Below are 16,383 nucleotides of genomic sequence, written 5' to 3'. Positions count from 1 at the left end.
AGCCGGGCTTGGAAACTGCCCATTGCCTGGCTCTGGTTGGTTGCTCTTGGTCAGTTTTAAAGCGTGTCCGCATTTTAAACCTGAATTTACAGAAGCCGAGGGTGACCGATGGTCCCCAGGGGCTGGGCACAGTGGGTCAGGGGACACAGAATTTCAGCTGCATGGGAGCAGGGGGTTCTCCAGGTGTGGTGCAGCCTGGCGACAGTCTTGATAGCAGCTGTGTCCTCAAGTGCTGGGGTAGCGCTCAGGAGGTCTCATCAAACGCAGTAGCCGCAAGGTGACGCGGGAGGGAGTGGGCACCAGCATCCCTCCCGCCGCCTCTCAAAACACCATGCGCGTCATAAACATGCACAGTGTTATCTGTAGCTTTAAAAAATCAGTGGGGGGAAGGAGATCACATAGTTTTTGGTATCTTTTCCCCAATTTCTCTTTGGCAGGCAATGCCACGTGGCTCCACACCTGGCACAGAGGACACTCAAAGTGTGGGCGGTGGCCTCTGATCCTCTGACTGGGTCTGTCAATCAGGCCTGTGGCTGGCTTCTCCGGTGGGCTGCCTGGGCTGTGGCCAGCATAGAGCCCCCGAGTGGAGCTGCAGGGCCTGTCTGAGCCCCGCCCTGGGGGCAGCCAGAGGCCCCACGTGTGGACATGTGTCCTCTTGCCTGTGTGGCAGCAGCTTAGTGGCACACATGTTTCATGGCAATTGCGTGTCTTCCTGGGGTCTGGCGCTCCTGGAACTGTTTCAAATGTGGGTTGGCTCTTGCTGGTTACCTGGCGGCTCGGCCAGGTGCAGCCTTCACCCTGGGAGTGGGCGTAGGTGTCAGCGTCCACAGGGCCGAGGGCCAGCTTCCTCTCGAGGCAGCTCCCCTGAGCCTTGGCTCTTTTCCCTCTTATTGTCTCACTTTTCCATTAGCATAAGATTCAGCTAAGCACCCCTAGCAGTGGCCCGGGGTGCCAAGGACAACGCTGAGCCACTCGGCCCACACACAGCGAGCGAGGGGGGTTTGCCCTGGAGGCAGGAGGAGTGAGGGGGGTTTGCCCCTGGAGGCAGGAGGAGGCTGCCGGGGCCTGCTGGGCTCAGTCTCGTCCTGGGCTCCAGTGGCCGAGGCTCACCTTCCCCGGCTGCTCTCAGGGGCCCCGCAGCCCTGGAGCACCTGTGGCCTCTGGTATGGGGACAGGGCATGGGGGTGCGGATCTCTGTGCTAACTGTGCAGAGGGCGGGGCCTGGTGCCACGTAGCTGCCAGGTGGGCAGTTACCCGGCCCCCTCCTTCCAGGGATTCACAGTGTTAGAATTCTGGGAAAAATATCTAAGGCTCACCGGCGGGGGTGAGGGTGGGGGACGCGGCGGATGGCAGGATTTACATTTCTAGTCACTGCCAGCTTTGGGGTCCGGAAGTGCTGAGAGCCGTTTGTGCCTTTGTCTACATGTGACCACGTGACAGGTCAGCGGTGGGGGCTATTCTGTCCTGTCCCTCCCTGTCCAGGTAGTTCCTGGGTCCCTGACCCTCCCTAGGTCCGCCCTGTCTCACACCCAACCTGACATCGCAGGGTTCAAGGGCCTTGGGTCACCTGGACCCTGTGCTGCCCACCCTGCCCACCACACAGAGGACAGCCAAGGTCATTCATCCCTGGCATTCGCAGGAGGCACGTGGGCTGGCTCACCAGCACTGGAGAGGGGCAGCTGGTCTTCCAGGCAGGCCTGGCAGAGTGTGGACACATACCTGGGTCCCCAGGGGACGTCCTGGAGTGAGAGGAGGAGGGGGCAGAACTTTGGAGTTTATGAAAAGAAAGGGATATTGGGAGCTGAGTGCCCACAGGCAGAGTCTGGACGTCCTTGACTTCACCAGGGACAGGGCTCTGCCTGCCAGGCTTCCGAGGGCTGGGGGTCTCCTTTCTCCGAGGCCTGCGCCCAGCTGTCCTCCCAGGTGGGGGGCTGTGGTCTCAGCTCCTCCCTGGTCTCAGCTGCACCAGGTGACAGTCAGGGACTGGAGGATAGCTGGGGCCTGGTGTCACCAAGCTGGGCCCAGCACCTTCTGAGCCGGTCATCTGGGTCCCATCTGAGCCTGGGGGCAGAGCACCCGCCACGTGGCCCCCTAGGTTGGATGCTAGAACTCCGCTGAGCCAACGCCGATGGCTGTTCTGGGATTACTGTCTCATGATCTGTCCACAGATGGCACCGAGAATCAGAACCAAGGGATTAAAGGGCTGGGCGGGCTGCAGTGGCTCAGGGATCTGGGGGCACACACCTGCTCACATGTGCAGCAGACGTTGGAACAGCAGCCGGGCACGTTGGAGCTGAGGCTCCCCGGCAGCTAAGTGTCCCCTGGGGACCAGGTTCTGTGTTTAAAGGAGGACATCAGTGTTTCCATCTCCCCTATCGGGACCCGAGGACCAGCTGGTCATGCAGGTGAGGATGCCGGGCAATCCTCCCACGGCCATGTCGAGCCCCAGCGCTCAGCTCCACCCCAGAGCGCGTCCTGGGACCAGGCCCCTCTGTTCTTGGACGAGGGCCTCCGGGGCGAATGGCTCCCTTACCCGGAGGCTTCCCTGGGGTCCCTGTCCCTGGGTGTCCTTCCTCTTCACACCCCGCTCTTCCTCACCCTGGGCCTCCCCCTCCTGTGGGATGTGTGCTGGGGAGTCTCCGTCGTCCCTGGCTAGGGCAGGCCAGGCTCTAGGTCTCCTGGTAACAGGGAGACAGAGCTGGGGTGGGGACCAGCGTGGCAGTGGGGTACTCTGTGCCGCGGCTGGATGCTGGGAATGGCTGCTGACCTGACAGGTGGGCGGGGTCCCCTCCAGGCTCCCAGAGAGATGCCCAGAGCCACCGGGCACCTGGGGCCCTGTCACCTCCCCAGGGCCCCAGAGCCCAGGCAGAATCCTCCACTGCCCGGTGCCGTGTTTGCTGCACCCTGCAAGTTTGTAACATCGGAAGGTGTTTGCCAGAGTGACCACACCCACGAAGCCACACAGAGGGCAGGGCCCGGCAGTCTTCAGAAGGGCTGAGCAGCGGGCACCAGGGAGGGACCCTCTTGCCTTGGAAATGGGAGGAGCCAGGACGAGCCACGCTGTCACCCACAGATGTGGCAGGCTAGCAGCCACCCCGGATCCTGAGTGCTAGGCCCTTTAGGGTGCTGCCTTGTGGGGTTTTCACGTGAGTCTCAGCAGGTTTTAGAGCCAGCATCCAACCCAGAATCACCCCCTTAAGCCCCAAATCCTAGGTGGAAACTGTGAGTCCTCTGTGTACATTTTAGTGATTTTAAATTACTTATAAGAACTTTTTAGAGTGTGTTTTCGAGCCTTATCAGACGTGCATATTAGTGGGGTTCACTTGACGCCACTCATGCAGACAGCACGCACTGATGAAATCCAGCCCCTCCCGGCCTGCCCAGTCCCCGGTAACGCTGTTCTGCTCACAGGTCGCCTGTTTTAGCTTCTGCCTCTGAGAACCCTCACAGTGCTTGTCCCCCTGAACCTGCGTCTTCCACTCAGCATAACGTCCTCCATTTCCACCCACTTTGCTGCAAATGGCAGGATTTCATCCTTCTTCGGAGCTGACTAGTATTCCAGTGTGGAGAGACTCCACAGGTCCTTTGTCCCTTCCTTTGTGGACGGGCCCTAGGCCCACCCCACATCCTTGCAAAGTTATGAATAGAGCTGTGATGAGCCCGGTGGGTGTGCAGGTGTCTCTCTGGGATGGTGACGTCATTTCCTTTGGTAGATATGACGAAAATGCTCAGCATCAGTAGCCATCAGGAAAATGTGGTCCACACCCTGTTGGAGTGGCTGCCATCAAGACACCACCTGGTGCCTGGTGAGGGCTGGAGATGGGGACTCCGAGTCCCCAGAAGCCCCTCTGCCATCTTCTCCTCTCCTTCACGCCACCGGTGGGTTCTGAGAAGCCCGGTCCCCGTCCACAGGTTTCCCGACAAGGCGCACGTGTTTTGATTCAGTTCTGCTCCTGAAGATATCAAAATGCAATTCTACCTTGTTTAATCGTGAGGAATGTGGTTCTCGTGTGTCCCGTGCATTGCAGCAGCTGGAGGCCGCTGGAATCCGCGTGTGCTGGGGGCTGAGTGATCATACCTGGGCCTGGGGTTAGGGTGCGTGAAGGAGGACAGGGAGCCGGCTCTCGTAACAGGAAGTGTCTTCGCCGGCCCTGGGACTGACCACAGTGCTGTCTTCTCTCTGAAGGACAGGGCCTAGCCTGCGTCCATTCGCAGACTCCCCGCAGGCGGGTGGGGTGCGGGAGGGGAGGGGGCTGGAACAAGGGCTCTCGTTCCCTTTGCTGGGTTTGGGGTGGGATCACCTGAATCAAGGACTTGGCCTGGACGTCTCTAGCTCCATTCCCTGAGCTTAGCAAGACCGCGGGGCTGAGAAACAAGACTTCCTCAGGCGATCTCCGCCTTGCGGACGACACCCCTCGGTTCACGTTTCAGAAGTGCGTCCCCAGTGTGCCGCGATTTCGAATCAGACATTGGGTTTCTTGGAGAAGCTGAGCGGGTACGGGCCCTCCCCTAGCACTGGAGGAGCCGTTTCTTCACAGCTGGGTTACTGCACAACTTCCCTTTAGCTCACGTGATTTAATTTGTTAAACGTCCTCCGCATCAGTGGGTAGAGTGAACCATTCTATGCGTATGTGAGGAAACCTGGTGAGGATGGTATTGCCCCGATCCCCGATTTCTGTTATCCACAGGAACCTCTGCAAGATATCAAATGGAAGATTCCATAAGTGAACAAGTCACGTGTTTTCCCAGCATTCTGTCCTGTGTGTTCTGCCCTGGACCAGAATCACCCTGTGCAGCGGATCCATACTGTATATGTTACCTGCCCAGTGGTTACTCAGTAGCTGTCTGCGCCTGGTGCTGTGTTTGGGTGACCCCCAGTTTTACTGACTGGCTCCAAATGCAAGAATGGTGGTCATTCCGACATGCCGAAGAGATGCCCACAGGGCCAAGGCGAATGCTCTCTGTGATACACAGGGTCTGGGCCTGCCTGCGGTTTCAGGTGTCCCCTCGGGTGGGAACATGTCTGCAAGGATAAGGGGGAACCCATTTCTACTCCTGCCTCTCATCTCTGGGGTAGGAACTGGTCTCAAGCGAGTGAGGTGCCCTTCGTGGCCTGCCTGGGCACCTGGGGCTTGGGGTGGGTCCTTAGCTGCAGCCTCCTGAGCTGGCGCTTCGGTTCTTGGTGTGAGTCCCAGGGTCGCTGCTTTTTCAAACTTCTGGGACAGTTGGAAGTGAATTTTGTTTTAATGACAGCAACGATGGGGTTATGAAGGACAGAGGGCAAAGGAAGCTTAGAACCGCCCATTTCACTCCCCCAATGGCCAGCTGTGAGAGACAGGCTCCGCCCAGTGCTGGGAACAGTGACCGGAACAGGCCATGGCTTGTGGACATTCCACTGGCACCCTGCGCAGGGAAGGGGGGGCAGTGGGTAGGTGTGACACACACCCTGTGCCCAGCCCTGGCCCGTGGGAGCCGGCCCAGCGGAGGCAGAGGCAAGCGTGTGCCAGGCGAGGGGACACAACGCGGCTTCCCCCGTCACGGCCCCAGGTCCAGGCAGAATGGGCGGCTCAGCCAGGCATAGCACACAGTGGGACTGCAGCACATAGGGAAACGCTGATGCCTGCCTGCCGCAGTCCGGCTGCAGCAGAATAAGCGGGGGGTGACGAATAACTTGTGTACGTTGATGCAGCAGGAATGGAAGCCGTTTATTGTAGGATCTGAGCGATATTTATACATTTTACACAGCTTATCTAATTAGCATAAAATAGATACAGCAGTCAACCAATAAGGAATCTTCACACTTAATGGCTCGCTTTTGTTACTTCACAAACCACTCCCTCTGGCATTTTGCCAGGCGCCATCCAGACTGGTTTACAGACTCTAACATTTCTCTGGCAAAATAACAGGTGCCAATCTGACTTGTTTACAGACCTTAACACCTGCCGTAGCGTTGTGTGTCTCTAGAAAAGGGCAGAAGCCACGCAGGAGCCTGTGATGTGGCTTCCCTGGGTCACTCTCACAAACAGGACCAGTGACTTGTGTTGACAGAGATCGGGCCTTTGGCCCTGGGAGCCAGGAAGTGGCCAGCAGGGCAGGGGGCTCCCGGGGGTGGGGGGTGCTCTTGCTTGCGATTGGCATGAGGGAGGGGCGGGTCCCGGCCATCAGAACTCATCTCCTGGCTCCTCTGGGCCTGGGCATCTCACGGTGCACGTTTCCACCCAAATGAAAACAACGCAGAGCGGCGGGAACAAGGCCTCTGGAGAGCGGGAGAGCGGGAGTGTCTTGGAGGGTGAGCGGAGCGCCTGCTGGTGTTCAGCTGGTGACCTAGGGCACGGACGCTCTTGGTCCCACAGACCTGAATTTTGGGGAGGGGATCTCGCCAGACTCTGGTGCCCGCGCCTCACCAGCTGCACCTGGACAGCCAGCCGTGTGAGCTCCCGGGCGCCATCTTGAATTTCACCACCCCCTCCCCACCCTCTGGGTGGGTGGAGTTTTTCATGACAAAATCTTGGGGGAGGGGGAGGGGGCAGTGTCAGCAGCCCCTTGTGCCGGCCCCCTCGGCCCCCACTCCCTGGAAGCAGGCTCACTGGGGTGGGGGTGCGGGCCTGGCGTCTTCTAGGAAGAGGGGGTCCTCTCTACTCTCGTGCAGAGCATGTGGTCCTGGGCTGCACTCTGCCCCCTGACTCCTGGACCTCAGAATGTGACCGCACCTGGAGCCGTGTCTTCTAAAGGCAATTAGGGCTAAAACGGGTCACTAGGCGGCCTACTCCATGTGGCCGTGTCCTTGTAAGGTCAGGACAGACACGAGGACCACATGGGGATGCAGGAGAAGCCACCTGGGCGAGCGGAGGAGGAGGCCTCGGGAGGAGCCAACCTGCGGCACCCAGATCTGAACTTGCGGCCCCGGAGCCGGGCAGTGGCTGGTGCTGTTGAAGCCCCTGCTGTGGCCCTGCGTCGGGTGGCCGTAGCGAGCTAACACACTCCGTCACTTCTGTGGTTGGCTGCTGCCTCCTGAACGGGCTCAGTTCCCGCGTCTCAGTCAGACGTCGGCATCCGCTGCCTCTTTGTGCACAGGTGGCACTCGGCCTGTGGGGCCGCAGGCCTCTGTGGTGACAGCCCTGGGGGCACACGGGCAGCCCCTGCCCTGGCTTCGGAGCTGAGTGGACCTGGAGACCTCACTTTCCTGAGTTTGGAAGCTTCTTCCTCCTCTGCAGGCCGCGAGGGCCAGTCCAGGTGTGTGCACCTATCAAGCGAATGGGAGCTGCATCTGGTGGCCAGCTTGCTGGCACCCCACGCAGGTTCAGCCTGCAGGGCCAGGCTCGGAACTTCTGTCCCCCGAGTCCCAGCTTCAGCCCGAGTGGGGACGCCTCCCGCCCTCTGGCTCACGCCTCTGTATCTCGGGTCCACCTGAGCCGCTCTCTAGACTGTTTCTCAGCAGATGTCGGAGAACTGCTGGCTTTCCACCGAGAGTTCTGGGACAAAAGGTGCCCTTCAAAGCCATTGTTTTTGAGACGTTCACATTTTATTGGCAAATTCATCTGGGAAAGGGAAGACACAGTCGGTGGATTTGAGATGATCGCGTCCGTCCTCCCGTGCTGGCTGGACTTCAGGCATCTCTGGTGTTTGTCAGGGCGCTCTTCCCCTTGATAGCCATTAACACTTTCCCAGCAGAACAGAGGGTGCTGGGTCTGGACGCCCCTCTAAGGGCAGGGGGGGAGGTGGCCCCTCCCAGCTAAGTGCCCCGCCTAGCCCTTCCCCCGGTGGCTGGCAGCAGAGCCACTGGAGGGAGAGTAGACCAGGGGGACCATCGTCTAGTGATAGAATAGGAGCCGCCTGAGGGGCCAGGGTGACGGTGGGGTCCTGCGGCCACTAGTCCTTGCAGTCTTGCCTGGATCGTTCCAGGGCGCGGCACATAGGAGCAGGCACAGTTTATTAGGAGAGCTGGGAAAGGGGAGGGGTACACAAGGCAAACGGGGAGAGAGAGTGGGTCCTCTCAGAGCATCTCTTCTGCCTCCTGTTCTATTGGGGGTCCCAGGAAGGTTCCAGAGAGTTCCGTCCAGGTCCACCTTTCACCTTTGATTGACAGCAGGATTGCGTCAGATGTCCCAGTTCCCTGGTCTTTCTCCGGGGGGTGGGGGGAGATTGAGTGTCACAATGACGTGCTGAGATCCAAGGTAACCCTGGTCCGGTTGCCCGTTCTAACTAGGACTTGTTCTCACAGCTTCTGTGGTTGGAGCTTTGCTTCTGATTCTCTCACCTCCCGGAGTCCTGGAGTCTGATTTAAAGGCCACAGAAATCCCCCTGGAGGTGATTTGTATCCCGTGGACAGGCAGGAGCCTGGGCCCTGTGGTCCAGGCTGTTTGCTGAGAACGTAGCACAGCCTGTCGACAAAGCCAGCAGGGCCAGGGGGGCTCGGCTAAACTGGTGTTTAAAAGAAAGCGTGTGGGGCTCAGCCCAGTGGCCCAGTCGGCAACATCCACAGTGGCCCAGTCTGTAGCCGATCCCCCTGACCTCACGTTCCCGCTGCTCACGGCTGCCGGGTTCCCACCGTCTGACTTTGCCTGCTGATGGGTGAGGAAGCTCTGAGTGATATCCCAGTACTGACTTCTGGGCCAGCGTGACAGCTCCCTTGTGATCAGGAGTGACCCAGAGTGGACAGTGCCCAGCACCCCGGAAGGTGTCTGACCTGTTCTGATCCGGCCTTTGCCAGCTGCACGGTGCACAGCTGAGGAGTGTGGGCTCTGGAGCCCAGCTGTTCCACACAGTCCTGGGTGCAGAGGGACAGAGAGCCTGCTGCTCCCTGCTGTGACCAGGGAAGGTGCCAGAAGTGAGTCTCCCCCGCTGCCCTGAGGTCCCAGTGTCCGGGAGCTGCTGTGGGCTGCTGGAAGTCGGGAGGAGGCATGGAGGAGACAGGTGAGCCCGGCTCAGCCCAGCCAGCCCTCTAGGACGGTGCAGTCACCCAGGCAAAAGGGCGGCCATCCCCAGGACCAGGCGCCACTCAGTTCCGCGTGCTGTGAGCTGTCTCGTCCTGCCTTGGGTTAGTTCAGGACCCCGGCAGAGGCCAAAGCCTGTGAGGCTCACCTATACCTAGAATGGCGTCGTATTCACACATGACCACCGCCCACTCCTCCTGTCTCTTAACACCTGCGCGAGGCCGTGCTTTGTAAACCGTGGGCCTACTGTTCTGTGGAGGGGATAATGGCAGGGAACGTGCCCATGTGCAGCTGAGCCGCTTCTTCTGACATTTGTTGACTGCACTGAAGGCCAGGGGGGCAGAGGGCTGCCTCTAACTAAGGGACGCTATAGCCGACAGGGTTTATTTTATTCCTTTCCATTAAATTTTATTCCTGGTCTATTAAACTTTATTACAAAGTCAGGATGTGATTGTATCTGTTGTGTTTGATAAAACATTTATCAAAATTGATATCAGATGCAGCAACTATCAAAGGTGACTGGGTACGTTTCCCCTTTTGTTCTGTTAATGATGTGGATCGTGTTGATCGATCCTGTTTTATTCCTGAAGTAAACCCGCCCAGCGAGGATGTCAGCTCCACGTGGAGATTTCTGCACTTGGTCTGCTGACAGTGAATGGCCGTTAAGCCACTTACCAGGGGGACGGTTTTAATTCTGCGCAGTGGTGATGGAAGAATCACGCTTGTGTCCTTGCCCCTGGTTTCGGAGGCGAGTCATGCACATTGATTGCTTTGCAAAGGCCACCAGTCCCAAGGGAGTTTGGCAGAGCCCCGGGGACTGTTCTCCTTGGAACCTGAGGGCCACCCTCTGGGTCACCCGGACAGGCAGCCTGGAGATGGTCAGGATCTCCCGTGGAGCAGGGAGCCAGGTGCCGGGATCAGTGGCTCCTGTGCAGCTGTAGGTGTCTGAGGTGAGGACCGCAGAGGGGAGAGACGGAGGCTCTTCTTGCCATCTCTGCAAGGAGCTGCTTCCCAGTCACAGTGCAGGGTGGCGATCCAGGCCAGGTGACTGGGCCCCGGGTGGCCCCAACGCTGAGGTCTCCGGGGCCACATGTCACTGATGGAGAAGGCGTCTCCCTTTGGGAGCAGGGGGCAGCTTCCCCAGGTGGGCAGTGGGTTTCCCCTCGCAGCCATGATCCCAGGAGAGTTGGGCAAGTAGTGAGGGGTGGCTCCTGCCCTCACTCTGGGTGCAGCTCAGTGTCACAGCAGGTGACACCACGGGCACAGGCGGGCGGCTGGGGCTTCAGGGGGCTAACCACCCGCTGCTGGGACGAGGGACTGGGGATTCAGGGGCCACAGTGGGGCTCCCTGGTGACTTTGTCCTGAGGGTGCTCACAGGCACCTCCTCTCCCTGCCCCAGGCGGGAGACTGGGGTTTGGCACCGGGTCGAGTCCTGCCTGGGCACAGGTGGTGGCGGGACAGGTCAGGCCCTCTTGGTCTCTGCAGGCTGCCGGAAAAGAGCACCACAGACTGAGAGGCTCCTGAGCCACAGAAGCTCCCCTCGCAGGGTTCTGGGGGCTGGGAGTCCACAGCAGGGTCAGGCTCCCCCTGCAGGCCCGCGCCCCCGGGGGAGGGACGTCAAGGGCAGCACAGGGTTGGCACGTGACCGCGAGGTGCACAGAGCCAGGCACAGAACAGGCGCATGGGGCACTGGGAGGGGCAGCAGCAGGTGCCTGTGCACCCCACCGGCCTGGGCACCCTGAACACACTGGCCGATGAGTGTCCAGGGTGCCCTTCACCCCAGACCTGAGCGAGCCTCAGGCCCCACAGAGGTGGCGTGCTCTCCTTGCTGCTGTCCTTGAGTGCGTGCTCCCTATCTGGGGGGAGCTCTGCGCCGTGGCACGGAGCAGCAAGGCGGGCTGGGCCCCGAGTCCGCCCCCGACACTGAGGCCCCCTGGGTGGGGTGGGCGCAGGGACTGGGGGATGACAAGATGACCTCCTGCAAACAGATCAGAGGATCAGAACCAGCACCGGGCGTGAGGAGCAGCGCTGGGGATTCGGGGTGCTGCTTCTGGACTGGGCCTCCCTCTGCTTAGAAAGAGGGTTCAGGTGCTGCACTGGGGCGTCTGAGGAGGACGTGGGCTTGACAGACAGCTGGCCTCGGGGGACTATGCACTGCTGTGCTGTGGCGATCCCACGGTGTGAGACACGCACAGGGGACACTGAGGTGCTGGGGCCAGGGCCTGCCAGCGATGGCCGGGTGTGGCCTGGGGGTGGGGCCAGGTCTGGCCTAGCCTCTCCTCCACTGGGAGGGGCTCAGCTGCCCCTTCCTGCCCCTTCCTGTGAGGCCGAGTCGGCCTTGTCTGCCGGGCACTTTCCACGGTGGGAGCCGTCTCTCTCCAGGATCCTGGCTCCTATAGGCGGTCGTGGTCATCTTGAAGAGTGACAGAGTGTGAGCTACACTGATGTCGGGGGAAGAGGGGGGACTGTGGGCTGCCGAGTTGCGGAGAAGGTGGAGCTGGGACGGCGGAGCTCTCTCCCCAGGTGCACTGTAGGGAGGCCCCTGTGGACCCTCAGCCACACTCAGGTCCCATCTGCCCCTCTGTCCTTCCTGTGGTGGACTCGATGCGGGCCCTCGGGAAGGGTCTGTCAGCCTCAGCAGGGCCTCAGGGGCCTGTGACCCGGAAACCCAGGCGGGGCGCAGGGACAGGGGGCTGGAGCGGTTAGGAGCTGACAGTTAAACAGCACTGCCATCCATGAGAAGGTGCCACAGACATGCCCCGTGCTGTGACGACGAGGCCAAGGTCCCACCTGGGCAGCTTGAGCAGACGTCTTGGCTTTGGCACCACCTGGCTCTGTGATGTTGGGCAAGCCACTTACCCTCTCTGTGCCTCCACCTCATCTGTCCCCCAGATACTGGTGCCCACTTCATGGAGCATGCAGAGGGCCTGAGCCCTCTCTGCCTGTGCCCCACTCTTGGGGTCACTGACAGCTGGCTCTTGTCGGGCAGCTGACCCCAGGTCCCCTCCTCGGTGCAGCCATACCAGCAGCTACCCCCAGCTGCATGACCGCGTGGCCATCAAGCCTGGGTGCGCCTGGGTGTGGGGCGGCCCGGTGGGGGGCCTTTGTGGTGAGCTCCCATGGGCCATCTTGGCAGTCATCCCAGAGGGGCCTCCTGCTGCCATGGAGGTGGTCACTAAGTCCAAGGAGTCAGTGGGCAGGGGCCCGGGGCGCTGTCCCTCAGGTGGGCCACGTGGGCTTCCGTCTCTGACGGGAGGTGCCCAGTGGGAGAGACTGGAGAATGGGGACCCATGACACAGAGAGGCCCGTCCTAGGGGGGCTGCTACCCAGGGCCAGCAGGACGAGGCCTCCACTCACTGGCCGTCCTCTGAGGCCTCTGCTGTCCCCCCCCCCAGCAGGTCATCTCTAACCCCTGCTGCTCTTCAGGGCGGATCCCAAGTTCTCACGGTGCCCTTCGCCCCTGTGGTCCCCACGGTGGACCTGTCTCTGTGTGCGGGTGTGATGACACGCACCAAATTCCCATCCTGACCCTGTTCTGTGGGCAGGGCGCCGGCCACCCTCACCTGCTGCCGCTCCCTCCAGGGCTCCCCAGGTCCCTGGCCTGGCACCTGCCCGCCTCACCGGCTCCCCTCGGGCCCGGCTCCCCTCCCTGTGGCTCTGGCACCTCCAGGGGCTCCTGTAAGAGGGTGGCCCGGTGTCTGTCCTCCTGGTGTCTCTCACCATGGGAGGTCCTGGCATGTCCTTCCTCTGTAAGGACAAGTGACAGTGCACTGGACAGTGGACCGCGCTTTGCTTCTTGATCCCCCAGGGGACCCGTGGCTGCTTCCTGCCCCCTTCCTGTTCTGTGGGCAGCGTGTGCGTGCCCCTGGGCCACCTGCTCTCTGCCTGCCGTAGCGAGGCCCTGCAGACCGGGCGGCTTCAGCAGTAGGCGTTGGTCTTCTCCCCGTTTGGGAGGCTGGGAGTCGGGGCCAGGGCCATCCTGGTCTGTTTCTGGCCGGAGCTCTTCCTGACTGGACAGTGGCCTTGACGCCGTGTCCTCACATGGTACAGAGCGAGCGAAGCGGTTCCTTCCTGTCTCTCCGCGAGGGGCGCTAACCCCTGTCCGACCTCACCTACCCTGATGTGCTGCCCAGGCCCCTCCAGATGCGCCCTAGCGGCTCAGACTCTGACAAATGACGCCGAGGAACACAGTTTGGCCCGTGGCGATCCGCCCTCTGCCCCCCCAAATTCACACGCCCTTGAATGCACATCGCCAGCCCTCAGGACCCCCAGAGCCGTCACTGCTCGGCATGAGTGCCAAGTTCACAGACTCAGCTGAAGACCATCCTCCACCGGCTCAGACTCCAGGCCCGGTTCTTCCTGAGGCAAGATTCCCTGCAGTGAGACCTTCCAGCAAGCCCCGTGGGACAGACACGGGACAGTCCCAATCCAGGAGGGGCGCCAGCACAGCGAAAGGGGCCGCGGGCTCCAGGCAGTCAAAGCCATCAGGGCTGTGCCGGCCTCCTCTGCGGCCCTCATGGAATAGAGGCTGAGCCTTCTCATCAGGTCCTCCCAGTCCACCTCCCTCTCCACCTCGTTGCCCCTCAACGTGTCGACTAGAATCTTCTCAGCTCAACAGTCCCTGTTGGCACTTGCTGCCACCAGCCCCGGAACCCAGTTAGACAGGTCCTTCGTCACCCTACGAGGACCCCTCTCCCCATTCCCACAGTGGCTCCCCACTTCCAGCTGGGCTCTTCCTGGAATGACTAACGTCCCTATTTCTAGAGGCACCTTCAGACTTCCAGCCCACCCCCGTCCAGCCCCAAGGCAGGCTCCACGTGTCTGGATGCTCGTTACGGCAGCACAACACTGCTGGCACTGATTGCTGTGTTCGTGAGGCCTCTCCAGAGAGACCAGCATGACACACGCACACACGCACACACATGTACCTGCATGTCCACACATGCAGACGGTCTGCAGCTTGTAACGGTTTCCCTGTGCTATGGTGTAGCCAGCTATGATTCAGTGGACACCGTACCTCAGACTTTGACTGTCCGTCTTTCCTGGCTGGCCGCGCCCCTGGTGCTCTTTTGCAATGTTAACAGTAATGGTGAGCAGCAGGGTCCCGGCAGCCTGCGATGGCGGCGAGGACCACTAATGCCGTGGCCTCAGGTGTGAGGTGTGGGAGTCGGCTGTAGGTAGTGCGTTTCCACCTCCAGGGTCTTAGCTCACAATGTGCTTACTGACACAGAAGCCCCCGGAGGCAAGGGGCCTCCCCGCGGGCGAGCGTGTGCCGGACCAAGAGGTCCTGTGTGGCCTTGGCTCGTGAGATCGTGGGGCCGGCAAGTCTGCGTCTGAGCCGCCGGAAACTCAGGCAAGAGCAGAAGCTGCAGACGGAGGCTCCTTCCCCTGGGAAGCCCCGCGTAGCTCCCAAGGCCTCTGCAGATTGCGAAGGCCGCCCACACCACCACCTGGGGCAGCCTGTTGTCGATGTGTGTATCCCGGCTGGTGTCCTGTGCCTGCTGGCCTGGCACCCAGGGTCCCCTTGGACACCGTGAGCTTGCCCACATGATCTCTGGAACTTCCCACCGGTTCCTTCTGATGCACCCCTGGGTGTGCACACATCTGGGGCAGGGGATTCACTCAGCTGGAGTCACATGCACTTTGCTGGCCGTTCTGCAGCCGTGGGCACTGGCAGGGCCAAGCGTGGGCAGGCAGGCCATCTGGGAGCACAGGAGGCAGTTCCTGGTGGGGGTCCAGGCTCTGGCCTGCTGACTTCTCCACTGCTGGTCAGATGCTCTCCCTCTCTGTCCCTGGGTCAGTCACGCTCACTCCCATGGTCCTAGTGAATGACAACACCATCATCACCAAGTGACCAGGAGGCTGGGACGAGCTCTGGGTGCTGGGCAGGTGGGAGGGAGCGCGTGGGTCAGCAGCAGCAGGCTCTGTGGGCCCCCTGTCCTGGGCCTCCCTTGATGTGAAGCCTGTGAACCCCCCGTTGGGCCGCTGGCCCTGACCTCATGTGGCTTCCACTTGCAGGTGGCGATCATCGCGGGCAACTTCGAGCTGGCAGAATACATCAAGAACCACAGGGAGACGGACGTCGGTGAGTAGGCACGTTGGGTCCAGCAGGGAGACGGCTCCGACGCCCTCCTGGGACTGCTGCAGAGCCGGGAGCAGCTCTGCGTGGACAGCCTCCCCTGCTCTGGCCCTGTGTGTCCCTAGCTTGCAGCAGAGAGGCCCAAGGAGACCCTAGACACTGGGCCACCTGCTTCTCCAGGAGGAGACGCTGGTGTCTGGGTCCAGGACTCCCCACCTGATCAGGTCTCTCATCCCCAAGTGCTGGAGACCCACACGTGCCATCGTGCGCGTGGCCACACTGTAGGACACACGGCCCGGGGGTGCTCCCTCGTGTGCGTGGTTGGCCTGGGTGCTACGTGGCTTCGCCAGTGGGACCAACGTGCCTCTGTGGCAGGAGGTGTCGACGGCAGGTGTTGCGCTGAGCAGGTGGGGGCTGGGAGATCCTGAAGCTTCCTCTCCTCTTTGCTCTAAAGATCAAAGTCATAAAAATCTAAACACGAAAATGAGCCCCAAAGCCGGGGAAGGGGGAGGCAGGCAGGCTGGCTACGCGCCAGGCAGTGGCCTGGGTCGCAGGCCGGCTCTCAGGGGCCTCAGACTCATCTGCAGCCGCAGTACGAGTGCTTGAGGGAAGGTGCGTAAGGCACAGCCCCCTTCTGGCCCTGGACGGGGAGGAGGGCCCCAGGGCCCTCCCCTCCCCTCCCATTGCCTCCTCCTCTCTCCCCGTGATGGTGCTGATGACCCTTCCCCTTTTTAGTACCCCTTGTGCCAACCAGGAGGGCAGTCTCTGGGGCTCCTCCTTATACCCATCGCCCTGCCGTTGGCTGGGCCCAGTCCTGCACCGTGGATGAGCCCGCTGGCCTGTTGCCTCCAGCCCCGGGCTTACACAGGACCTGCAGCGGGGAGCAGTCCCGTTGGACCGGCAGTGGTGAGCTTCTGAGGGTGGCATCGTCCCTCCAGGGGTCGGGTGGGCTCCTGGGGTCCCCGAGGAGCAGCAGAGAGAGCCTGCCCCTCGCTGCCTGTGCCCCTCACCCTGTTTTGGCGCTGGAGAGAGTGGGCTGTGTGTCTGGCTGTCAGGTCTCTGTGTCAAGTGTGCCGTGCACAGCTGTGGCTGCCCCTGCTCTGCTTGGGGGATTGTGTGATGGGAGCCACGTGCCTGGCTGGTACCCCCTGCAGCCTGCGCTGGGCACCGGGGCTCCTGGAGGCTGCATGGATGCCCAAGGATCCCGTCTGTGAGCCCAAGTCACTTAATGGCTCTGAGCTGCAGGCCTGCCCCCCAGCTGCACCAACGCCCCATGAACACACTATAGAGGTGGACGCGTTGACATCTGCAGAGCCATTTAGGGAAGGAACTGAGCTCGTGGGGTGCTGGGGCCTGTCTTCCTGCCACCTC

General features: G+C 61.2%; 1 protein-coding gene across 6 annotated transcripts in view; it reads left to right on the top strand.

The window, feature by feature from the left end:
• Positions 1–16,383, top strand: part of Shank2 (SH3 and multiple ankyrin repeat domains 2) — a 355,852-nt gene that overhangs the window by 85,175 nt on the left and 254,294 nt on the right. For 5 of the 6 annotated variants that reach the window (XM_077108956.1, XM_077108955.1, XM_077108953.1 and 2 more), the window contains one exon: positions 14,952–15,018. In XM_077108956.1, the coding sequence (XP_076965071.1) occupies positions 14,952–15,018 (67 nt within the window). Of the gene's footprint in view, positions 1–14,951; positions 15,019–15,747; positions 15,919–16,383 lie in introns of all 6 variants that reach the window. The other variant, XM_077108951.1, reaches the window with a different exon arrangement.

Source organism: Callospermophilus lateralis, chromosome 2 (genome assembly GCF_048772815.1).
Source record: "Callospermophilus lateralis isolate mCalLat2 chromosome 2, mCalLat2.hap1, whole genome shotgun sequence".
Classification (NCBI taxonomy): domain Eukaryota; kingdom Metazoa; phylum Chordata; class Mammalia; order Rodentia; family Sciuridae; genus Callospermophilus; species Callospermophilus lateralis.
The sequence above is the reverse complement of the archived record's forward strand: the minus strand, read 5'-3'. Positions and strand labels throughout refer to the sequence as shown.